Genomic DNA, 26,265 nt, shown 5'->3' with positions numbered 1-26,265 from the left:
GTGTCTGCTGGACAGTGAGGCCCTGGAGGAGGAGGGGCTGAGCCTGGAGCAGCCAGTCACAGGAGCGGCGGAAGGCTGGGGCTCAAGGCACATCTGGTGTTGAGGCCCAGGGCCGCCAACCCTTACCTGAGAAGGCATTGTTGGTGTTGAGGAAGTAGATCTCCTCCCGGCCATCCCCGTCGATGTCACAGGCCGTGACCCCAATGGCATAGCCCTGCCGGTCCCGCAGTGCGTAGTAGGGGGAGCTGCGCTCATCAACAGCGATGTTCACCAGCCGCTTCCGGGCCCGGTCGTACTTCAGAACCAGGTTGGGACCATTGTACCTGGAGGAGGGGTGGGGAAGGAGGTTTGGGGGGAGCACTGGGCCCACCCAGCTCCACCCAAGTAGAGCAATGGAGCAATGAGTCCTCCCAGACAGGTCAGCCCCACAGCGCTGCTGGGGACCCTCAGGATCCTTGTCTTGGGGGTCCTTGGGTGTTTGGTGAGTGTCCCTAAGCAGATACAGACCCAGGCAGGACAAATCAACTGGGACACAATATAAGGAGCAGGGTGGTGGAGGGGAGTGGGCAGCCAACCCCTCACCTCAGGCTCTGCTGAAGCAAACAAAAACTTCCCTGACATTTTGATCTTGCCCATTTCAATGAAAAGCCACCTTTATTCATAGACTCTCATTAGTTTAAAATGAAAACTATCAAGTGGGGCAGGTGTGGGAAGCTGTATTCATTATAAGTCCATTTTACAAATGAGGCAACTGAATTTCTTTGGGAAGACTGAGGCCCAGAGAGGTTAAGTGCCCTGCCCAAGGTAACACAGCATGGTTATTTGGAACTAGGGCCTTTGGACTTTCTGGCAGTTCTTGTGTGAGTGAGCCCAAGAGGAGCAGAAGGCACTGGTTTGGAATGACTTTCTGAACAAAATAAAAAAAAACAGTAGTATGAAATTAGCATTTCGGACGAGGGAATATGAACACATCTGAAGTGGGAGATGAACTTGCTGGGTCTGTTTTGAAGATTTTAAAGGCTTATCAGTCCTCATCTCTCCTGGTCCCCTCCGGCAGCTGCATGAGCCCCCAGGCTTGTACTTGCCTCGGGGACTTTGCACTTACTCTTCCCTCTGCCAGATACCCACGTGGCTGTCTCCCCCCTCACCTCCCTCAGGTCTTTACTCAATTGTTTTCCCTGCTCGATTCTGAAAACCACACCCGATAAGCCCTAGCCCATCCCCCTCCTCTTTCCTCAGCTTTTCCCACCTGTGAACCATCCTCTACTTTCTCGTTAGCTCCTTCCTTCTCTGTCTCCCCACTCAAATGCTACTCCGGGAGGGCAGAACTCTGGGCTTTGTTCCCCAGGTCTAGACCAGTGCCTGGCACCCAATAGATGCTCAATAAAAATCTGTTGGGAATGAATGAGGCCTCAGAGCTCAAGTCTGAATCATGAAAACTCAGGTGTCCTACAGTCAATTTCTGGCCATCGCCTTTGCCTCTGTAGAAAGCTCCGTGCCCAAGGTCACCCCCAGGCAGTGCACCATGACTGCCTGGAGGCCCCCTCTGCCTCCTGGGAGTGCCAGCCTGCCAGGCTCTCAAAGAAACCCGGCCAACCGCATCCATTAGTCCCCCGCCTCTGCCTTTGTTTTAACCCAGCGAACGAGTACATCCTGCGTGAGGCTCAGCTGCCAGCCCTGGATGCTCCCTGGCTGAGAACACTTCGGGGAGGGCAGAAAGAACTCTCCAAGGTCTTTGAGAGAAATCACTTCTTGCTTTCCTGAAATAGATCCAACTTGGCCGACTCCTCATCACAGAGATGTAAAGCCAGTGAAGTTTGGGGGAGCAACTGGCTGGGCGCCTCTTGGCACCCAAGTGTGTACGAAGGAGCGAGAGCTCACTGGGGGCTGAGTCAGCGCCGGGTGATGGAGGTTGTGCCTGCGAGGGCTTGACGAAGAGGTCTGGGGCCGCGTCAAGGCTCCGTGTGGCCGGTGCGGCTGTGGCTGTGTGGGAGGGTTAGGATGCTGGGCCTCAGCCCCGCCGCAGTGATTCCAGCCAGCAGAGTCAGGGGCGCCTCTCACCGTAGTCCCTAACGGTCACCACACCTGCCTCTTGACAGGCAACAGAGTTCTGGCACAGTAGGTCTCGTCCAAAGTCCGTACACTTGCTTTGTCTCACTGGAGCCCTGCGTAACCCCAGAGGGCAGACAGTAAGGCATTTTTCTAGAAAAGGAAGCCAAGGGTCAGAGAAGCAGGACCTTCGGCTTCCTCCAGGGGCTGGACCTATCCTTCCCACACCTCAGATGCCGACATTCTTAGTCCTGTGCATTTTTCCTCCTTCCGAGTAGCTGCGGGAAATGCCCAAAAGTATCAAAACAGCGGAATGAGCCCACGATTCCACAGCATTTCCCAGTGTTCAGAGTGCTCTCTCAGCCTTCATTTGCTTCTCACCAGTCAAGACCCTTGCCAGGGAGGATTATGGCATCAGGTGTTCAGTTCCCCTTTGACCAGGTCTGGGGTTCTCGGGGCTCTGCTGGCCTCATGCCTGAGCCTCTAGCAGTTCCCGGGGACAGCCAGCCATACCCCCTCCAGTCACGCAGTGTCCCCTAGACAGGCTCTGCCCTTTCCGGCTCCTGTGGCTTTGCTCAGCTGCAGCTGCTTCCTCCGGGGGAACGTCCTCATTCTCTCCACCCTCCCGCCGTCGCATGGAGCTTTGCCCTGACTGGTTGGGTGTGAGCCTCTTCTCTGGATACTCAGAGATGCTTTGCATCTCACTACTGCAAGGCTGGTTTTCTGTATTCCAGCATCACTCTCCTCATTACAACCTATGCTTCCTGGGCCGGGAAGCTGTGCCTAGAGCAATGCCTGGCACACAGAAGGCACTCAGCAAGCGCCTGTCCAGCACAAGGAAGAGTGAGACTCGGCACTGCCAGACTCTGGCACAGTGGCAGGGGAGGCCATTTTGGAAACCAGCAGTAATGAAAAGACTTTACTGAAGGAAGACTATCTTCATAATGGGTTCATGATTAAATATACAGTAGCTGTTGAAATAAAAATGAGTGAGTGAATAAGTGGGTAAGTGAATGAATAAATAAAATTAATCTTGAGTAGCATTAGCAAAGCAGTTGCCAGGGCCCGGGCACCTTCTAAACCCTTTCTCTCCATGTCTCACTTCAGTCTCATGTCAACCCCAGGGCTTTACAGATGTGGAGACCGAGGAGCAGTGACTAACCCACCCATGGTGTCTCTGGCCAGTCCCCAAATGGAGATGCCTGGGAGCCGGACCTCTCTTGGACATCTGCCGGAGGTTGTTGGGCAATTCTAGATAGTCGGCAGGATTTGCTGTTCAGTTGAATAGGGCCAGGAAGTGGGACCCAGTCCCGTGTTCTTGAAAAGCAGCTGTGACTTGTTAATATCAATGGCAGGGCCAGCAGGCAGACAGGACTGGCTGGAAAGCAACTGGAAACCAGCTAGAGAGTCATCGGCAGGACCTGACCCATGAGTCTGTCCAGTTCTGGTGCCAGTCCAGTGGGAGAAGATGGCCCAGATGGAGAGGGGCCCTGAGTCAGGCCAAGAGCAGCCCGGCCTTCCCACTTCCTGGCTCTGATCTTGCGCTTGTCACTCAGTTCCTCTAAGCTCCAGCAACCTCACGTATAACTCGGGGCTGCTACGTACCTCGCAGGCTGTCTGTGAGGGTAAGTGAGAGAGAGCGTGTGATAGCACTTGGTAAACTGTGAAAAGTTGCACCATTATACGTTGTCATTAAAAACAAAAAACAAAAACCGAGGCACGATCTCTGGTGATCCTTTTGAGAGTTTCCGAGCACGTGCTTGTGTTTTTCACCCAAAGCGTCCCCCCTTGAGCTCTCTGGTCCTCTGCCAGTGTATTTCTTTATTCCCCTTTAGAACCAAACTTCTAAAAGCATCTGCCGCCCACTTCCCTCCACCTCCCACGCATTCGGCCCTGACTCCAGCAAAGTGCTCCCATTGCTGTCCCTAGCGGCCATCACGTGACCATGTCTGGGGACCCCTTCCTGTCCTGCTCTTTCTCGTCTCTCCAGAGCAAGTGGCTCTGCTTCTCTCGGCCCCACGGGCCCACCGCCCTGTTTCCCTCTTCCTTGGCTCTGAGGATGCCATCTGGTTTTCCTTCTCTGTCTCCGTTCCCTCTCCTTCCCGCTTTGCAGGGTCTCCCCATCTAATGTGGGAGTCCCCAGACCTGGTTCCTTGGCCCCTTCCAGTCTCTCTCCCCTTTCACTGGAGGACAATCTCCATTCCCATGACTGACAATCACAAATCGGTTCAGGTCTCTAACCCGAACCCCAGTCCAAGTCAGACTCAGACCTGACTGCCCATCTGACAGCTCCCCTTGCACACCCGCTGTTATCTCTGCTGGAAAGTGTCTAAAATGGAGCTATGAAGCTCTTACCATATGCCCCCCAACCCCCCCCAAAATGACATCCGTCTGGGCTTTCCTTCCCCCTGGTGCTCACCTCCGACTCTTTGGTCTACCTCCTAAAACCCTTCAGGTCTTTTCTTTCTCCTCCTCCTCTTGCTACCATCTCTGGAGTGCTTCCTTTCTCTGTCCCTCCCTTGCCCCATACCTATAAAATCCACCCCCACTCTCCCTGGAGACAGTTATTTTTCAAAAACAGATCAGTGTCTCTCCTGCCTAAGATCCTGCGTGCCTCCCATTATTTCAGAATGAGGCCCAGGCCCAGTGTCACGCCTGCCTGGGCTCCGACTTGTCTCCTGACCTCCCACGGGGGGCCTCTTTTCAGAACTGACATTGCTGCAGGCGCAGTACAGCCTGGGTCCTCTTGTGGGGCCACCCCCTCTGTCTAGGGCTCTCTCCCCACTTCCCTCCTGTGCAGTCATCCCATCTCACCTTAACATCCTTGGAGGGAGCTCCCCAGCCCCATTCCAATCATGGCATCACACTCCTGCTTTCATTTGTTTTCCTGCCAATTGCCCATTTCTCCCATAAGCTTATGAGACTGGGACTGTCTTCTGCCTCCCTGTCACCTCCGTATTGAGTGCGTAATGAACACTTGCAGAGTGAACGAAAGAGAAGTACAAATTCTTCACTGGGTAACTGAGCAAAAGGCAACTGAGCACCCAGTCTTTGTCTTTGACCTTCCCCTGTGATTAGTTTCCCAAACACATGGACAAACATAGGAATGGCAAAGAGGAGGCAAAAAGCCAGTGTCCTGGGTAAGGGTGGGGGGGAGGGGTATTCTAGACCGAGACAGAAGCTCAACCTTGCTTTTTTCTGCTGAGAATTGTTGACCTGTTTGAAAAAGATCACTTAGGCAGTTATGTAGGGGAAAGTCTCATTAAAGGATGTAATAATTATTGACAATCTTCTATATGCTAGACACCATGTTAAGTAATTTGCGTACATCACATAGAAAAAAATCGTAATTTGATATATAAAATATGCTATGCATTTTGAAACTCAAGGGAAGAGAATTTTTTTTCATTAGAAAAGGAAAATGATGAGAAATGTGTATTCACATTATATTTAGGGACCAGAGGCAGGGCAGAAAGATGCGACATGTTTGAAAGTAAGTTGGGAAAATACAATTTTTCTGAAACAAGTAGTTCAGGGAGAGTAATAGGTATTATGTAAGGAAGATGTTAAGTTTTAAAATAGAAATGAGAAAAACTTACTTTTTACTACTGCTTATTCTGTGTGTTCTGTTGTGATAATGATCACTTAGAACTTGTAGTATAGCCATAACTATAAAGCTAACAACCCTATTACTAAGGGTTGGAAATCTTTTTCCATAAAAGAACCAAATGGTAAATATTTTCAAGGTTTGAGCTATACAGACTCTATCACAACTACTCAACTCTATACTGTAGCAGGAATCACCAGATATACTATGCAGATGAATGGCCAGGTCTGTGTTCCAATAAAACTTTACTGGTAAACTGTGTGTGTATGTTTGTGTGTATGTGAGAGAGAGAGAGAAAGACAGACTGAGAAAAGTTTCCAGAGTAACGATTAAAAGAACAGTGAGTGCCTTTTAAGTGAGCAAAGTGGTAAAACAGTGTGGTAGGTGAGCTCCAAAGATGGTTGGCATCATTTACTTTCTTCTCTGACCCCAAGAGGTGGAGTCAGTTTACCTCTTTCCCTTGAATTTGGTTAGCTTGTGAATCACATCAATTGTCAAAATACGGTGGAAAGGATGTTAACCAGTTCTAGATCTAGCCTCTAAGAGCTTCCATTTTGTCTCTGGGAAAAGTGTCACCATTAAGAAATCTGACAGCTTTGGGATCCCTATGCTCTGAGGAAATCCAATCTAACTGTGTGGGAGAGCATCAAAGAACCAAATTTGTGAACAAGGATTTCTGGGCTCTTCCAGCTCAGTTGACAGTTGGATGCTACTAAGTGGCTGACACCAGCTGATGTCACATGGAGCAGAAGAACCACCAGCTGAGCCCTGTCCAAATTCCTGAACCACACAACTTTGAGAAATAATGATGTCTCTAAACCACAAAAGTTATGGGAAAGAAAAGATAATGATGACCTATGATTTATGACTTAAGAGGGAGAAGAATTTACCCTCAGAAAGTAGAAAAAAGGATTATTCACAAATTAGGGAATTCTCTAGGACAGTCATTTAAGTTCACAATGGGCAGGTCTCCCCAAGGGAAATTGAGCCTGTTAGGTTGATGCTTGGATATCAGGTTATCTGAGGAGCTGCTCAGAGCCTGAGGTTGGGAAGATAATAAGACATGTAAGGATTCTGAAAGCCTAGTTTATTCTTACTCCTTCTTCTTCTTCTTCTTTCCTTTCTAACCATGGCTAACAGATATCCATTTTCAAAGCACAACCTTGAGTATTCTTTGGAAATGTGTGTAAGCTCTTTTTTGCTTTCTATATATGCAGTACTTTGAGAGCCACTGAAATTAAATAGTATTAGGAAACACATGGGAAGGCATTCAGACAGGAGATTCACAGATTGTGTCATGGAATAGGTCCGTCCAGAGGTCAGGTGTTTGTCTAAAGGAATGCAGGCTTTGGTAAAGGGGACATTCTGGGTGTGATGAGAAACCTAGGGCTAGGGAGGCTACAGGGGACTAAGGCTGAAAACAATCAAATCCCAGAAAACAAAGTAGATTCTGAGTTAGGAGTTAACCAGGTAAATAAGACAGAGTACAAAGAAGGAGGTAGCGTAAAGATGAAGGATAAAGACCTTTGGTCCTAAGGGGTGGAGGATTTTTTAAGAAAGGGATGTTTTGCACCAAAAGGTCAGAATATTCTGCAGTGATGAGTGTCTGTGTTCTGTTAAAAACTCTATGTAGACAGATTGATTTATGTCTTGTTCTAAAAACGATCTGTGCTCAGCATGTGCTCTGTGCCCTTGCAATTTCTTATATTTTGATGAGCATAGAAGCACCCAGAAGGCAGAGACTACTACTTGTAGTTCAAACCCCCACCACACCTAGGACAATGCCAGGAAAAGCAGGTGTTTGTTTATGCTTGTTGTTGATGATGATGAAGACCATGTTGCTGTTCCTTGATGATTGTTTATCCAGAAAAGAGGATGACAGTGAGGCAGGCAGTCCATAAACTATCAAAGGGGGGATTCAGATGACAGATGGAGGCTCTGTTAATCAGGATTCTTTGGTTGTAACTGGCAGACACACTGGACCTAAACAAAACACTGCACCTAAACAAGGTGAAGGATTTATTGGCTCAAAAGTCCCAACTGCTGGAATAAGGGTACAATCAGGCCTGGAGGTGACTGGGGCCAGGGTCTCGCCACGAGGTTGTCAGGCATCCTCGTTCACGTCTCCTTCTGCTTCCTCTCTTCTCTGTCTGTTGGCTTCATTCTCTTCAGAAGGTTTGACTTGTGGAAACAGCCCCACATCACTGCTTTACACAGAGAGGAAATGCTCTTTCTTTAATTTCAGTGTGAAAAATCCGTAGGAGGGGCCTTGGCTCAGACTGGGTCACGTGTCAATCCCCAGAGCCAGGAGCAGAGAGCCTGTGGTTGACAGCCTTCAATAGTACCAAAGCTAGTGAGAGCAGCCTCCCAGGAGCTATGTATTTTCAGGAAGAAAAGTGCCAGGAAGGATGAGGAATGTGTCTCGAGATAGACAGTCACTCATCTGGATCTGTATATTTTGGAGACAAACTGCCAGGGCCTACTAATGGAAGGCGATGCTTCGCTGGCACCAAGTTCCTGTGTCCTCCAGATACAGCCCAAGGTCCCTCACTTGCATCCAGACACAGGAAGGAGGTAAACAGAGTGGAATGACTGACTTACTAGATTCCAGAAATGGGTTTGATTCTCCCCTTCCTTCCTGCCCCTTGCAGTTCTGTCCCAGGCAGTAGTGCTGGCTGCCTGAAGGCAGGAAGGACTGAGAGTGGGCAGTGGTGACCTCAGGGTGGGCCATGGGGGCACATGAGGTGAGCTCTGGTTCAATTCTGTGATAACTTTCCATGGATTTAGACAAATCATTTAACTTCTTGGTCACAAAATAAACAGCTACTCAAGTTTTCTTTCTACACTCTACTACTTAGAAAGTTTTAGCTAAAAAGTTGTTGGTCTTTGTCTTTCATTTGACTGAGGAGGTAGGCCAATATAGGGACAGGGTGTTGAGGCAAATGGCCAATGGATGCTTCACTCTTCTTTAAGAGTTAAAAAAAAAATACAAGATGATCATGCTCCACTGAGTCCATTCACCCAGAAGGGATCCTAATTTCAGGCCTGGCACACTACTAAATTCTGTGATGGACACACAGACATGATGTAATTCTCTGCTAGAGACCCTCCAGCCTAACATGGCAAATAAGAACCACCCCCATCTCAAGCTTTTAGAAAAGGGGAGGTCACTTTTCCTGGGCTGAAGTCTTCATAAAGATAATAGATTTGCTCTGGAGGATGTACAGGATTTGAATAAAAAAGATATGAGTTAGTATTTACTACATAAAGAATGTGAATTTTGAATCTGATCAGAGATCACAAAAACATGTTTCAGAAATGGGGACTAGTTGGATAACACAGAGATGTATGTTGGACAGCAGTGGAAAAGGGTAGAAGCCAAATGGAAAAGCCCAGGACAGCTAATGTTGTGGGAGCTGGGACAGGCAAACTAAATGGGAAAATGTGCTTGAAGAGAGAGCTGAAGAGAACTGAAACAATGTGCAGAAGAATGGAAACTGGGGTCCATGAGATTCACTTGAATTATTCTAAAGCTTCTTCTAGCCCACAGTTACATGTACAGTTAACTTGCAAGAAAGATGCTGAGAGTACATAATAGAGAAAGGAAAGTCTCTTCCACTAATGGTGTGAACACTGGACAGGCACACACAGAAGAATGAAGCTGGATCACTACCTCACACCATACACAAAGTAACTAAAAGTGGATGAAAAGACTTGCATGTAAGATCTGAAAGTACAAGATACAGTAGAAGGAACATATGCAAGTGCTCTTAGATACTGGTTTCAGAGATGTTTTGGGGATTCGACTCCCGTGGCAAGGGAATCAAAAGCAAAAACATACAAATGGGATTACACCAAGCTAAAACGTTTCTGCATGATGAACGAAATTATCATTAAAATAAAGACTCCACAGGGCAGAACACTTGCACATCATACATCTGGTAAGGGGCTAGTATCCAATGTTACCTCAATTAAAAAGAATACAATTTAAGTAATAAAAAGATGGCTCTTCTCAGCTGGCTTGCATGTCTGTCTCTTACAAGCAAATGACTCCTGTGGCAGTGCAGAGCAGAGCAAGCACGGAGGGAAGGAGGAGTTAAAGAGAGGTCTGGTGGAGTGTGCGAAGTGCTTTCAAGAAGTCACAAAGGCCAAGGTTAGGAACAGATGAATGATCTGTGATTGGGAAGCTACGGTGACTGCCCTCCCCCAAGCGGTCTCCTGATGAGAGAGGGGCTAGGCTGAGGTCACAGGGAGGCGGGAGAGGAGGCTCGCTGCAGACAGTCGAGCTCAGAAGTCCCAGGACACTGGCCAGGAGATGTGGGGCCGGCAAGCTCCAGGGTGGGAGTGTGTTTGTGGGCAACTGGAAAAGACCAGGAGGGCCACAGACTTAGTGGGTACATGGAGGGGGCTTGGGTCTCTCTAAGGGGCCAAGCCACGGGTTAGGCTGGGATGAAAAGAAGGCGAAAGAAAGCCAGAGCGATGCTCAGACAGATGGAAGAGCGTCGTGGAGAGCTGAGGCGTGCAGGCTGGTGTTGTCACAGGCAATGAGATGAGAGGAGGGCTCCTAGCTGGAGCAGGGGCGTGCCTTGCAGGTCACTGGCAGGCGTGCGCAGGGTGAGCCACCTCAGAGAGTGAAGTCCCGACAGCTGAGGGGTGGCGAGACCCAGAGGGAAGTGGTGGGACAGCGACCAGCCTTTGAGGGTGCAGAGAAGACAAAGTGTCCACCACGAGGGGGTAATCAGAGCAGGAGGCTGAAGCAAGGAGCCAGGGGGTCCACGTGATGGGGGGGCGAGGTAAGGGGATATATGGGCCAGGCTCCCTCAGGGGGCACTGCTGGAGGAGTGGGGGCGGCAGGCACGTGGTGTCTCAGGCTCTGGAGTGGGGTTGCTGCCCTTGGCCCTGGGGGTGGCTGGGTGAAGGGTCTGTCTGGGGACACAGGGCAGTCCAGGCCCAGCCTAACCCTGAGTGAGAACAGAGGCCGAGCGTGAGGACGTTGGCCCCGGCAGATTGCCCGAAGGCAGGTCCCCACACGGCCAGTCTGGGGGTATCTTGGACAAGCCACCCAGCCTGTCCCGGCCTCAGCGTCCCTTTCTGTCCAGTGGGCACGCTACAGTCAGTTGTCCTGCTGCCGGCGGTGCTGAGGATGAAGATCACAGGTGTGAAGTGGTTAAGACCGCGCTGGGCGCAGAGCAAATGTTCAGTAAACGCTCGTTAGCATGTCTGTCCGCTCCCATATACAGGCAGCGCCTGACGTGTAACAGGAGCTCCGTATGTGTTTCTGAGAGAATGAATTATTCTGATTATTACCTGTGTAGCCTTGAGCACAGGAGACTGCGTGCCGCAGAGTTCTGGACCATATTTTATTCTTCCAGCCCAGCCCTGAACACAATGTTTTAATGAAGGAACCTGCTTACACTCACTAGGATTCAGTTTCCTCATCTATGAAGTGGGGCTAGTAGTATGTGCCCCTCCTCAAGGTCAAATGAGGTCGCAGATGTAAACCATGATGCCGCTGTAGCTTTTGCACGTGTCCCCGGCCCCCGGCACATGCACACATACGAGAAATATATGGCTGTTGTCTGCGGCAAAGGCAGCTGGCTGGCCCCCTGGGGAGCCCCAGCTCTTCTACTGTGCTCGACAGGAGCTGAGTGATAGGTCCAGTGAGCTGTAGGAGGGCCCACTAAGAGGGAGACAGTAGGAATCTGTCGAGGGCCCGGTCAGCAGGTGACCGTGGTTTTCTCCAGCAGAGAGGCAGCTGAGTGGCCATGAAGGACAGAGGCGGCTGCTGGCAGCCTGCCTGGCCTGATGCCCAGGTAAACGAGCACGAAGACACAGGCCCCAGCCCCCGTGGGGGTGGAGCACAGGCAGCCTTGGGGCAGGAGGGCAAGGCAGTGGTGCGAAGGCAGGGCCGGGGGGGCTCTCGCTGGTCACAGATGATGGGGCGAGGCCATGCCTGCCTGCAGATTCGGAAGGGTCTGTCCTGCCAGGCCGGGGCTCAACACCTCTCCAAGTGTTGGCTGACTGAGGGCAAGGCTGCTGTGTGGCATCGGGACCAGGTGACTCCTGCTGGGCACAGCTCATGGGGAACGGAGATGGCCGTCTTCAGTCTAGAAAGGCCCGTCCTCGTCCAGGGCTCTGTCCAAGGCGAGTCCGTGCCCAGGCTACCTGGGTGGACCCCTGCATGATAATGAACCTGCGCCACAATGAATCTCTGCTTGGAATTTCAAATAGAAGCCACGCTCGTGCCTGCATGCCTGCCAGGACACACGGGTCAGGCGCTCTGTGGATCCGGTTGCAGTTGTCAGTCTGCGTCTGCACTGTTCTCCCCAGACTCTGGAAATGCTGTTCTGCTGGCTGGACTCCACTTCCCATTCCCCCTGGCCATCCCATCCCAAAGGGAAAATCAAGTTCCTTCTAGTTTTCCCTCTCATGCTGCAGCTAATGGGGGCATGCCTGGCTGTGTCTTGAGAAATAATGTTTGGAGGAAGCAGCAAAACCCTCCTAGTTGCTATGGAGTGTTAACTGATGAATTAAATGCTTCATTTTGATTTGAAGGAAAGTCCTAGAAGAGACTCTTGCTTTAAGAAAATATAAAGCTGCCAACTATGAAAGGCATTTATTCAGAGGGCTTTTGTTGCCAAGCTGGCTTGAATTCCCTTAGCCATGCTTTAACCCTACTCAGAGTCTGCCTGTTGGAACAAATGTGCATTAAAAGTTTAGGGACAGAAAGTGTTGTGTGTTAAGTCGTAGTGAGACAATGCCAGATTGTACCTAGATATTTCTTCTTTAAAGTGCTTGAGGTAGAAAAATTACCAATCTGACTGGTAATTAAAGGAAACAGTTATTTTAATTACAAACGACAAGCACGTGACGATAATCTGGGATATCAGGCAGCACAGACCTGTGGGGCTTGTGCCGCCGTCTACGTTACAGCCCCTGCCTGAGCCGGTTCGCCCTGTCTGCAGAGGAATAACAGGTAGATCCTTGCTTCTGGCTTCAGCAACACCTGGGAGCATGTTAAAAATGCTGACCCAGATAACGGGCCAGAATCTGCATGGTAGGCCCTGGTGATCCACGGGCACACTGAAATGTGCAAGGGGTCGGTCTGGGCCACTGTTGCTCAGAGAGTAGCCAGAAGACCCTTTATATTGGAAATATCTAGAGACCTTGTTAAAAATGAAAATTCCTGACCCCCATCCAGACCTATTGAATCAGAATGTCTAGACGTGAAGTCCAGGAATCAGCATTTCAGACAAACTCCCAAGTGGTTTTTATGTCCACTGGGTGGTGAAATCCACGCCTAGTCCTTCCAATGTCATCACGGTCGGTTAAGAGCAGGTTGACAGCAGAATTCTGAGTCCAATGCGAAAGGCCTCGATTGGCCATCATCTCTGCCAATTAGGGGTTTGTAACAACAGAACTACAGCTGACCATGTCAACACAACAGCGAGCAAGCTACGGTGTAAATGCCCAGAAGAGTTACATGTTTGATTAACTCAAGTGCCTTTGATGGGTGCCTCCCTGAGGGTGCAGAGCAGCAGACACGGGGGCCCCTGTCCTCCCCAGGTCTCCCAGAACTGAGCAGGTCTCTGCTTCGTGGGACCATTTATTCTCTGAGGCATGGGCAGAGCCCTGCCACGGCTCAGCCCTCTGGCACCCTGCTCAGAGCAGACAAGCAACCAGTGATTCATGTCCCTGCCCTTCTCCTGTGAGGCCTCCCCAGTCCTTGCTCCCATCACCCTTCCCGGGGCCAGTGGGCCGGGCCCTCTCTGCTCTGTCCAAGTTGTTCCCAGCGCACAGGCCAGGGAAGGGCCAGATCAGCCCTAGGTATCTGTGAGCACCGGCCCTTGGGATGGCAGGGCTTTCTTCTTTTGCCTTTTGATGTGTGCATTTGGTTCCTTCAGAGAGAGACACAAACCATAACATTCTTTTTTAGAGATAAGAGAAAGCCAGCCAGCAGCTTTTGAAATTCAATGTACAACAAGCCACAAACAGAAAAGGGGCACTGTGTGATAGGAGCCCGGCTGGAGGTCTCAGTTAGCGCCGAGCTACAGCAAATGGCAAGGACTCCGCTGGCCTCAGTGGCCTTTCATGGGACAGTGTCTCGTGCGGCCGCTCCGGCCCTGTTCTAGGGGCTGGGAACACACAGCAGATGGAATCACTGTGCGTACGAGGTTGCATAGTGCCTTCTGATGTGCCCCTGACTACTCTTCTCAGTGATGGGGGGCTTTGTTTGTCTGCTGCTCCACCCCCCTTAAATGAGACACCAAGCCCGAATTAGTCATGTGTCCACTGTCTGGCTGCAAAGCGCAGGGCTGGGCCTTGAATTTGCACTCTGTCTTCAAGTCTTACTTTTCTTTTACCTGACTATACTGCCTATTTTTCTTCTATTCACGAATGAACGTTATTTTCATTAGGCCAGGGATTCTTTCTGCAAAGCTCTCGGTAGACCATACCAGCAAACGCAGACCCAAGTGATACCTCATTCACAGTTGTGGTGGCCAGAAAGAGTTACTGCTTCTTCACTTCGCGACGCTGGCAAGTTCTCTGAAGTGGAGGAGAAAAATCAGCGCCAGATGGCTGTCTCGGAGCAGTCTGCATGGCCTGGCTGCCGGACCGTCGCTGGGGCAGGACCGTCTCCGTGACATCGGGACACGGCTCCACCACACTGCAGCTGCACGTGGTGGCACAGACCTAACTCAGTTCCTTTCCATGTCCAAAGTTCAAGGCTAACAGGCAAATGGAATGAAGGAGGCGAAGCAGCATGCAAGAGGCGTTGGGCTGGCCATGAGCATCCCTGCCAGGCTGGGTGAGGATGGGAACGAAGCTCAGTGGTGACAGCACACGTAAGACTCCTGTCTGCACAGTCGCTGGGCTCAACAGCGAAATGCAGACCTGTTGTCACAAGTGACAATCTGGCTATTACAGGTAACTGTGATCGCAGAGCTGAGGTTCAGGTGGACAATGGAAAGCTCAGAAGGACTCTATGGAGCCCAGGGATTCTGCCCTTTGAAGGGTCTTGAATGAGCCACGAGGATTCTTGAGGCAGCCTGCTTGCCAGAGCAGGATGAGGTGGGCACCTTTGAGGTGTTATTCCAAGGTTGGCAGCTAGCCCCTAGGCCCTCCGTTGGTGCCTGATAATTGTGCTGTGTCCTAGGGCAACTTACTTGATGTCTCTGAGCACCTAATGTCTCCTCTATGCAAGGAAACAATAACAGCATCTCCTTCAAAAGGTTGTCATAAGAACTGAACGCACCAAAGTGCTTTAAAAGTGCTCAGGACAGAACAAGCTATTCTTTAACTGGCTTGTGCATGCCTCTTCTGATTGGTGCTCTTGATATTCAGTCTGGACCTCTTCACAAATGTTTATCCAGAACAGGTGGGTGCAGCTGTTTTTCTCGCTAGAGCTGACAGATGAGAAAGGTGGTGTCAGCCCAGGGCAATGACATGCAATGTCACTCTTCTTGGCTCACGTATGAGGCGCTGTCATTCCCACTCTGCGCAAGGGGCCTGGAGCCAAACGTGTGCTGGTGAGTTCGAGGTGTGGTCATTGCCACAGACAAGAGCCCCAAAGAGGCTGAGCTGATGAAATTACAAAAACTGGGCCCCCAGAGGGAGGAGTGAACCCTGTTGGGGTTTGCTAATTGCAAAGGTTTATTAACAGCACCTGCGGGTTCTAGATGACCTCGCAGCAGGCAACCTATGCATCCATGGCCAAGCACAACTCCCCATACAGAGCAAGGGGAAGCTTACCTGCCTGTGCTTACATTTGCTTCCCGAGTGAAACCCATGAGTTCCAGGAGGCAGGCTGACTGACACCAATCTCTTCAATATATTCCAAAACAGCTGCTTTAAGCACAGGTTCTGATTGAATTTTAGAATGTGTCATAATGAGAGCTTAGCATTTATTGACTGCTTACCGCCTGCCAGGCACTGGGCTAAGGACTTTATCTGCATGTTCTCATGTTCCCCCAAATGAACCTATTATCCCGTTTTATGGAGGAGCCACAGGAGGTCAAGTGATTCCCCGAAGGTCACTTGGTTGTAAGCAGCGGTTCTGGTGCACCCAGCAGACTGGAAGAGGCTCTGGGAGCGGAGCCCTGTTCCAGCCTCAGCCCCACTCCAGTGCCAGCGTCCTCGGGGGACAGTTCACACGCCTGCTCTTGCGCGTCGCCATCTGAACAGGATCTCATCCTGCTCACCCCAAACAAAGTGCCGCATTTAGTGACAGTGGCCATTACACCAAACAAAGCAAACAAAAGCCCACCACCATGGTCAGCAAAACCCAAACAAACGAACAAACAAACATTTGATTTGGGCCAGATTCTTCTCTAAACCGTAAAACCCGCAGCCACTGCTCTGAAAGGAACAGACACTAACAGACCCAGGCTGGCTCTTTCCCAGCAGAGTGGAGCGCCAGCTGATAGGTGCTCAGACACTGGGGTCGGGATCAGGGAGAACTTTCTGGAAAGTGCACTTGGAGAGGCAGGCACTCATTTTACGAGAGGAGGCACCACTCTGGGGAGGAGATGGGAATGCTCCAAAGAGATGGAGTGATTTCTGCAGGGACGATGGCGGACTTCTTAGAACGAGGAGCCAGAGGTGACCAAATTGAGGTGTGGAAGAGCGTGGGGAAAAAGCAGGTGAGTGACAGGAAGAGGGGCCTGTGTCACTGCGGCCCGGGGGAGGTGGTGGGCTTGCTCCCAGCAGCATCGGCCGTCTCGGTCAGCAGTGAAATAGTAGCAGGTATTTCCTGAATTATCATGAGCTGCGTGCGCTTCAGCCAAATGAGCACATCTACTCATCACAGCAACCCTGTGAGGTAGAAACTGTAACTGTCCGCTTCCTAATTGCCCCCGTTTCACTAGGGGGAAGGGAAGGTTCAGCAAGGTTAAGCAACTCGTTGAGGGTGCACAGAGCTGGAAGGGGGCAGGAGCCAATTCAAGCCCACATCTGTGGGATCCTGGGGTCGTTCGCAGCTCGAGTGACACAGCTTTCTCCTGGCCTTCGCCTGGTGCCCCTGCACGGTCTCCTGAAGGCCGAGGTGCTTTGATGCAGGGGGGCTGAGCGCTTGCCTTGACCTTAGGTTGCCCGAGAGTGTACCCTCCATCATGGAAAGTTGGGTTTAAAGTGTGTGAGATGCCAAAGTCACTTGGAGGTCGGTGGCCAGACACCCAGGTGAGGAGTCGGGTCTGGAGGTGGGGTGCATGGAGTGAAGGGGCTTAGAAACAGCAAATGGTAATGTCTCCCCTTAGCTTATACTGCCACCTCTTCCACTTCCTGTGTTAATCAGAAGGGGTTTGAAGCCAGGGGTGTTGGGGCAGGTCCTCTTCCCTCCCACTCCTGGTACCACCCCAGGCTGCAGGGGGTGTTTTCTTCTTCTCTCCTTTAATCTCTGCAGGGGTCCCATTGCAGCCTCAGCAGAAGGGCGGAACTACTGGAGATGGGATTCTCATTACAAGGGTAAGTCTGTGGTAAACTCTGGTTCCAGCAGCCCCAGGGCACTTCAGGTGAAGGCTGCAGTTTAAAGATGGGGAAACGGACATTCTGTGCCTTCCCGGCTGGAGGAGAGGATGGGTACATCACATGCCGGTTGGTGAAAGAGAGGGAACAATTTCCTCTCTTTCAAAGACATTTCAGTGCATTTAATGGAGATAGCAGTGGGAGATGTTCGGAATTAGTCATCCTTTTAAGAAAGCGATGATCTCTTGCTGCCCTAATCCATTCCCTAAACTGCACTTGGAGAGCTGGAGCATGTCCATTTTTTTTTTTAAATTAATAAACTTAATTTTTAAGAGAAGTTTTAGCTTCGCAGCAAAACTGAGCAGAATGCAGAGAGCTCACATTCCCCCTACCCCTGCCAAGCTCAGCCTCCCACTCTTATCGCCTCTCACCACAGTGGTCCATTTGCCACAATCAATGAATCTGCCCTCCCAGGCCAGACCCTGGGGTCCAAAGTTGCCATGAGCCCTTACTCTCGGGGCCACGTGGTGGGTTCCTTTATTACGAGAAGGGAACAGGGAGGGATGACTGACTTCTGGCCACCCAGTGGGGTGAGTCTGCAGCCAAGATTAGCCCCTGAGCCCCAGTTAACCAGTAGTCTCCCACTTCTTTGCCAGAAAATACAACCAACTGATCTCCCAGGTGATGGATAATAAGAAAGAGAGGCAAAAAGAACCCACAGGGAGGAAACTAACAGGAACAAAGGCACTGGTCAGGAGAAGCAGCCTCCCCCCAACCCCCTGTCACTACCTGCCCCCCAACCCGGCTGCTTCTGAATGGCTGTTCAGTGGCCTATCCTCATCCCAGAAGACCCTGAGATGAGATGGAGGACCACCTGGGGATCCAAGAATGGCAGGATTCTCCATCACGTCCTGGGGCTGGTATTGGCAGCCTGTAGGAGAGCATCGGGCTGCCCGTGACTGGGTGGGACAGCCAGCCTCGGCCGTTAGACCTGGGCTCCAGGCCTGTACCTGTGAGTTACCAGCAATGAGAATTCCAGGATGTAGTTAGAATCAAGACTATGGACCAGGGGTCCTGAAATCCACCCCTGTTTCAGTGTTCTCCAAGAGGATTCTCAGAACTCAGCATAAAGTACTCATGGCTAAGATTTATTATGGTGCAGGGATTCACAGAGGAGTAAGCAAAGAAAAGAGGTACCTCGCCAAGTCCGGAGGTGCAAATTCCCCGCAGCCCTCTCCCAGTAGAGTCGCAGATGAATTCCCCTAGCAACAGGTCATGACATCACAGGTTGAAATGTTGTCTACCTGGGAAGCTCATTAGCGAGCTTACGGCTTTTATTGGGGGCTGGTCCCTCATGTCCGCATAGTATATAACTAAAAGGAAAGCAGGGATTTAGCACAAACTGTGCTATCTGTATAAACAATTTCCTCCCTGTGTGACCTACTCTTACCCATCCTCAGGCTAGTGGAGACCGCCCCCAAATCCAAATTCCCAGAGGCCAACGAAAAGCCGACCTGGCCAGTAGGACTTTCTAAAGACAGCCGTCTCAGATCTGCTGTGCTGACTTTTCTGCAGTCTGCTTCATTGGTGTGTAGTAGATGCTCAGTTAAACTGTAGCATTGCCAGGCACACTTTGGTATACCTTTCTCTATGGAAGGAGAGCTCTTCGTACCTACACTAGTGTCTCTAAGTCAAATAAGCACCCACGTGGAAAATGAACACATGCCCACTGTGGAGCTGTGTGTACATCTCTATACAAAGTGTGTTGCTGAACTAAAGAAACAGCAGACCAGATAAGTCCTTTCTTCTTCAAACATGTAATTATAACTTTCACCTCTGGTTTGCCATTTGCAATTCTCATTATCAAGTCTCTCATATCTTTAGCTGAGTCACTGATAAAAAAACAGGTGCTCTGAGGCAGGACCAAGGACAGACCCCAGGCTCCCTGACAGCTGCCCTTCAGGCCTTTGAAACCAACCTCCAGGGTGTGATCCTAGCTCAGAGACAGGTCACTTGGCTCTGGGGCCATCTCACTAGTTACACTAGTATCGGGGAGACTGAGCTTCCTCACTGAAATAAAGAGAAAGGAAAGACTGGCAGCATTCTGCCAATCCACCAGCCAGATGCCTCCCTGCAAGGAAATTGAGGTTAGTTGTGCATGGATTCTTTTTAGGCGGCCAGTAATCCTGCTGATCACACACTGTGTCCTAAAACCTTGTCAGCCATTTGCTCAAACTTACAGTTTTTCAATCACCAGATCCTTGCTTTTCTTTTGTTTTTCGGTTTGGAACAATTTGCCTGTTCTCTTCCTCACCTGCACCTTTCTCCAGGGCCGCCACCTGCCTTTCAGAACACAGCTATGGGTTCAGCAGGCTTTGGAGGCACCTAGTCTTGTGATTTAATTTCAGCTGACCAGATGTGTGCCTCACCTGCCTTAGGCCATGGTCCTCCTTGGTACATTAGTGGCTAGAGTAGAGTGCCAGTTTGAAGGCCCTGCTTGGAGAGGATGGAGGTCATCTATCTCCCCTATCACCTGCCACATCACATTCTACACTACCCTCTCCCCCAGGAACAATTCCTTTCTCATCCTTTGTTATTTCAAACAAGACGCATAACAGCCTTGCACTCCAGGACATCAATAATTAGGAAAAAGAGTCATTTTAAAAACCCACCCAAATTACAGACGCTTCATTATACTACTCGTCTACCTTTGTATGCATTTCGCATTCTTCAGCATGTAGCAAGTGTCAACATGGCTTCAGTCAGTGGCGGACCACATGCACAGAGGGTCCCGGGAGGCTCCACCAGCCAGCCCCGGCTACACCATTTAGTTTGTGTAATTACACTCCAGGACATCTGAGCATCAATGAATTTGCCTAAGGACGTATTTCTTAGAACATTTCCTTGTCATTACTCGAGACATGACTAGTTTTTTTTTTTTTTTCCGTGAAAACCAAATAATCTATGATATTAGAAAACACAAATCATCAGTCTGGATTTTGGGTCAGAGGGAAGGAGGAGTGGGCTGAACATGTGTTCAGGGAGCAGAGCAAGTAGACACAGATTTTGGAGAAACCAGTAACTTCTGCAGGGTCTTATAATCCTAAACCCAAAGCCAGAAAGCTCCCTCCTAGCTCCCCTGCGATGACTCAGGAAGGAATTTGGACTCCATTTGAGCACAAATACCCAAATGCTCATGTACACTGAGCTCGCACCCCCTCTGCAACCTCAGGCTCGCTTCTAATTTTAATAGTAACTGGCTCATGTCCATGTGCTCTCAGTGCATGGATCTTCTTGATGTCTGTCCTCTCTGGTGGTGTCTCTTTTGGAACACAAGATCCCAGAAGACAGTTTCCAGACTTTAACTCTCTCCAGACAGCTTGGGATTGTCTCAGGAACCAAGTAATTCCCGATCCCAGGCTGTGGGGTCTCCACACCTGCGGTTTCCTTCTTCCAGTGCCCATCTGTGGTTGGTCTCGGGTCATGAGGGCTGGGTCTGGGATGCTCTGTCCAATTTCCTAGTCAACACTCTAGGCAAGAGAAAAGAGGAGAAGCTAGCAGGCTGAGAAGCAGCCTTTTTGAACAAGACCAAGAGGTATTGGGATCCCAGCCAGCCAACTAGGAACAGTTCGTGATCCACAGAAAACAGGACACTCTGCATCAGTAAGAAAGACTCAGAGCCATTTTTCAAAACCAGAAGCTGTAAAAGAATGAACACAGATCAGTGTTCAGCACGCAGACTCATTCCACTCTTGAAGAGCTTCACAGTCATTATTAAAGAACACATTTCAGAACATAATATTATTAGACTATTGATTGCTGTTTGTTTCGATGTTTAATTCAGTAACAACTCAAGTTGTGGGAGAGCTTTTAAATGTGCGATGCTCTCAGTTTTCCACTGGGCTTCGCAGGGAGCTTCAGTGATGTCGTAGGGGTCGGGGGTCCTGGTGCCAGGAGGCTCTTACAGGCTTGGCGTTCGGGGGCTGGCTGCTGAGCAAGGCTCGGCGGTCTTTCCGTAAAGAAAATAGAAAAGGAGGAGAGTTCCACATGAATCCAAACAACATCCGCTTCCTCTGTCACCACGCATTAAATGATCCGGGACCAAAATTCAATACACACCTCGGGCACTCTTGTGGAACGGCACCCGCTCATCCTGGCGGTATCAACAGCCCGGGAGGAATAGAAAAGTGAAAAAAAGAAAAAAAAGGAAAAGCCCTCTGAACATGTAGGAGATAAAGAAAACACTTTGGGAAGACTGGATGGCGCTCCGAAGGCTGGGCGCACCCTGCGGCAGCTCCTCCTTGCCCCAGAAGCTGGCAGACCCTGGGTTGTGAAGTAAACCCAGGTGCACAGACTCAGAGGTCAATAGAGGCAGCCCAGTCCTGGGGTTCCTGGGGCCCCCGTGGTCACCATTCCTGTCCACTTACCCCTAAGAACACCCCTAGGAGTCCCCACCTCCCCAGCGAGTGCCTGCGTGTTCTGGGGGTGCACGCTCCCTTCTTTAGCCTGGACCTGGGGTGGTCACAGCATGGTCTCTGATCAGCAGCAGCACCTGGGCTCTGGGCAAAACTCAAGTTTCTCAGACCCTGGCCCAGAACTCTCACATTGGAAACTCTGAGCATGAGACCGACCTAGCAAGCTATTTTTCAAAAGGCCTCCAGGTGATTTGGAGGCAAGTTCAAGTTTAAGAACCACCAGCTTGAACTACTGCAAGGGTCTGCGATGGTCTCCTGCCACCACAGTGACCTTGTGAAACACAAACCTAATCAGCTTTGGTGCCTGGGGCATAGTAGGGCGCACAGTATCTATTGACTGATGATGAAATGTGACCTCTGCGTTTAAACTTGGTTCCAAGGTTGAATGACCTGTCTGTTATTTCGTGGTAGTACCATTTTTATTAGTTGTTTTCATTTGTTGGGCAATCTACTTGCAATTTGGCAATTAGCCTGTACCATGGTATTTGTTCTTTTTCTTTTCTTATTTGTTTTTAAAGATTTATTTTATTTATGCATACAAGAACTGGGGTACAGGCCAGAGGTGTGTGTGTGTGTATGGGTGGGGGGAGTGAGAGGATTTACCAGAGACAGTGGGAGCAGAACAGGCAGATCCACTGAAATACACTGCTGCGGGGAGCAGTGGGTGGATTAGGAGAGGTCTGCCGCGCCATGTGGGTCAGCTCCTTGGCCAGGGATCAAACTCGTGCTGCAGTGGCTGCGGACAGCTTCGTAGCGCTGCCCTTTAGCCCACTGTGCCACCTGGGAGGGCCCTTTCTTTTCTTTTGTAAACTCTCAACCCTGAGACACAGAGGTAGGCAGGTGCCCTTTTATAGACGAGGAAGTGGAGGGTGAGGGAGCTTATGTCAGTTGCCTAAGGACATCCAAGCATGAGGAGATGTACCAATCCAGGTGTCCAGTCCAAGCTTGCTTGTCTCCAAAGCTCATGTCTTCAGTGTATTTCTTTTCAAATCAGACCTCGGTGACCCTTCTAGGCTCTTCCACCTATAAGCTCTCTCAGGCTTTGACTTGTTCTCTAAACCTGTGTGGACTCTTACTTGACCTTGCTTCAAGAGAGAACCAGCTACCTGCTGTTGATACTAGTGACCCAACACAGTCTGGGGGGTTCCCTTACAGAAGCCTTGGAATCCACTGAAGACTATTCCCTGAAGTGTGGGACTCAGATTACCTGCATCAGAATCACCTGGCAAGCAGGAGTAAAATGCAGACCCCCAGGCTGCGCAGCCCTCCCGTTCCAATCCTACTGCAGGGGGCTTGAAGTGGGGTCCAGAAATGCCTCTTTCCTAAGTACCTCATGCCCCTGGGATTATTCTGCACACTAGTGATTGTGGCCCACAGCCCAGGACCTGGGCTCATCTTGCCAGCCACACAGCCCCCCACCCCACCCCCTACCCCCACAGCAAAGGCAGAGGGCTGCCGCTTGACAGGCCATCAGAGAATGAATGAATGAGCCTTTTGCTCTTAAAAGGATTGAGGTGGGGTGAGGTGTCCAATAAAACACTCATAGGAGAAAAGAAGGCACAGCAGAGACAGGCCTTCCAGATGTGGCACCAGCTGTTGGCATGTAAGAAACAAGCTTGAGTGTGAATAGAAGACACATGTTGTAAGCCACAAAAACTTGACGTATCGACTTTGGCAAGGCTCACCGAGCGCGCGGCACTGATAATGTTATTAACGCTGAATGTATTTGCCTGACCTTATCAGGCTGCAGAAAGAGCACAGGAGTCTAATTAAGTTCAGATGCCAGCACCTCTAACTTCCTCCTCGATAGCTCCTGAGACCATCATTTACCCTGATGTTCCCGGAATGATTGGTCTTTAAAACCAAAAGAGGCTGGTCATTAGCATGTATATGGCGCTTGTCACGATTTGTGGTAGACCAATCTGGCACCCAGAGGTGAGGGTATTTCATTCTAGTTGTCATAACCCCAGCTCGGCTGGTAGGAGACCAGCCTGATCACCCCATCACACTTGCCAGGGGCTCTGCCCCCACCTCCTCTGTCCCACCTTTGTGCAGCTGAGTTGGAGGGGGATGCTCATCCAATGGACAGATGACATGGAGCTGAGGAGGCAGCCAGGGTGCTGGGTGTCAGCCAGGATCCAAAAGGGACCTGTGAGTCAGAAGTGATTTACAGGAACTGCTGGCAAGTCTCAGACTTGGACTACTCCACCCTTGCAACAAATATTAAATAGTAACTTAAAAAAATAGCAAACACTTGTATAGTACTGTGTGCCAGGAACTGTTCTAAATGTCTTTCTACATACGAATTCATTTAACCCTCGGCACCCAATTAGGCAAATTTTACCTTCAAGATGAGGAAACTGAGGCAGGAGTAGTTAAATAATTACTTGTCAAGGAGGCTATAAAAGTCAGTGGATTGAACTTCTTTCTAGTTCCACCTTTTAAATCTTCCCTCGGTAACTGTCGAGTATACCTGAATACTCTCACCAAAAAAGAATGAACATTTCCTCTCCCTTTTGTTTTGTAAGCTTCCACTAGGCAGAAAATTTTGTTCACTTACATTGGTGTTGGTAAAGCTGTTTGAAAAAAACAACTGGATAGTTGAGTTAGAGATATTAATGTGAGGTGGCCACTCCTTGAACTAAAAGTGGCTGAAGTTCTTATGGGCGATATTAATAGAGACACTATGTACAAGGTAAAGAAGGTGAGGGGTGTGCTCTTCCCAGGCTGCACAGCGGTACTTGGAGCACTGTGCTCAGTTTTGGATAAGTCGACATAGGAGGCCATTGTCAAAACTGAACTGTCTGAGGAAGGGTGATATTGTCGGCAAGAGAAACTGAGACCAGGACTCAGATGATCTGATGAAGGAGATGGGGACACCTGGCTTGGAAATGAGAAGCTAGATGGTACAAAGGAGAGTGAGTATGATGCCTGCCCCCGGAGAGTGGAGCTGGGTCAAAGACAGAGTGGAGGTGAGCAGATAGCTGATTTCCTTTATAAGTAGACTTTGTGGATTTAGGGGACAAAGTTTAGCACAAAGGTGCACACTTAGTGCAGAGGGTCCCCACGGACCCCACACTCAGTTTCTTCTAGCAACTTCTTGCATTAGTATGTTACACTGTTCACAACGAATGAGTTAACATCAATGCATTACCAACTAACACCCACACTTCTGCAGATTTGTTTGGCTTTCACCTATGTGTCCTTATTCTGGACCCTACCCAGGATGCCTTATCACATTGAATTGTCATGTCTACGTAGGCTCCTCTTGGTTGTGACTGTGTCTCACTTTTTCTGGTCTTGGTGACCTGGACAGTTATGAGGGGTGTGGGTTAGGTGTTTTGTTGAACACTCCCGCATTAGAAGTTTGCTGATATTTTTCTCATGAGGTTGTGGTTTTTGGAAGGAAGGTGGCAGAGAGAAAGTGCCATTTCTACCACATCCTATCACAGGTACACATGACCAACGTCACTTATCCCTGTTGACACTGACCTTGATCATACAGCTGACAGCACTTGTGGGCTTTCTCCCCCGCCTCCTCTCCCTTTCCACGCTGCACCCCTTGGAAGGTGGTCCCCACTGAAACAGTAGGGAATTACATACTGCCTTCTTGAGGATGGAATATCTACGTAGGCGGACTTCCTACATGGGAGACTGGTCCACTCCCCCTATGTGTATATTTGCTCAGCCATTTGTTTATACTATGGGGAGAATCTAATGCTACTGTATGGTGTTGTCCAAATCACAGCAGTTTTCAGATGGCACTTGGCCCCTGTCATCCCCGTCATTGTGATGTTCTGCCACTTCCCTCCATCCTCACACCACCAAATGCTCCAGGCTAACCCCATATATCCCCGCCCTGTCCTGGGGTTGTCCATCTCTCCAGGAAGACCTGGTTCCTTCAATTGGAGAATGGCATTAGAACTCGTGATGTGGACACTAGATGTGCTTTGCTAATGGGGTGTCATTTGCTTCTAGGTCTCAGAGGACAGAGCAAGGAAATTATATGTGTGTGTGTGTGTGTGTGTGTGTGTGTACTAATCATGTATATGCACCTACCCACAAGTATTTCTATATGTAACCATTGGTATCTATTTTACGTTAAACGCAAGTTCCTGCTCCTGTCTTCAGTTCTCTAATCCATCAACACATGCGCCATTCTCTCCAGGGGTTCTGACTGATAAGCAATAACGAGAAAACATTGTGTGGTGATAGATGGGTTAACTAACCTTATAATGGTGACCATGTAGACATGTATCAAATCATGATGTTGTGCTCCTTAAACTTAGACAAGTATATCTCAATTAAACTGGGAGGAAACTCCCCAACAGTGAAAACATTCTCCAGTGTCGGTGCTGACTGTGTAAATGGAGGACACTGGGCAGCTGCCAGGACCAGGGTGGCTGGTGGGCAGAACTGGAAGCCCCACGTGACTACAGTCAGGGTCAATTTGAGCACTGTGACTACTGAAACAGATGTGCCAGATGAGGTAAGATTCTTTGTCTTCTCGCTTTCAGATCCTGGCAAGGAAAAAGACGTGGCATTTAGGATGAATAAAAGAAACACTATTCAACAGGTAGGAAATTTATGGCATCTGTAATCCAAAGGAGAGAAAACAGGCTTAAAATATAAATGAAACCCAAGAAGGTTTTTAAATTCACAGTTGACAGA

At 49.7% G+C, this 26,265-nt stretch overlaps 1 protein-coding gene across 1 annotated transcript in view; it reads right to left on the bottom strand.

Moving 5' to 3' along the window:
• CRTAC1 (cartilage acidic protein 1) overlaps positions 1 to 26,265 on the bottom strand; it is a 125,564-nt gene that overhangs the window by 48,194 nt on the left and 51,105 nt on the right. Inside the window, exon 3 of the mRNA XM_004681019.2 lies at positions 127 to 323. Within this exon, the coding sequence (XP_004681076.2) occupies positions 127 to 323 (197 nt within the window). The remainder of the gene's footprint in view (positions 1 to 126; positions 324 to 26,265) is intronic.

The sequence above is a fragment of the Condylura cristata genome, unplaced genomic scaffold (genome assembly GCF_000260355.1).
Source record: "Condylura cristata isolate star-nosed mole 26May11 unplaced genomic scaffold, ConCri1.0 scaffold00011, whole genome shotgun sequence".
In the NCBI taxonomy this organism is placed as follows: domain Eukaryota; kingdom Metazoa; phylum Chordata; class Mammalia; order Eulipotyphla; family Talpidae; genus Condylura; species Condylura cristata.
Note: the sequence above shows the minus strand (reverse complement) of the source record. Positions and strands in the feature narration are given on the sequence as shown.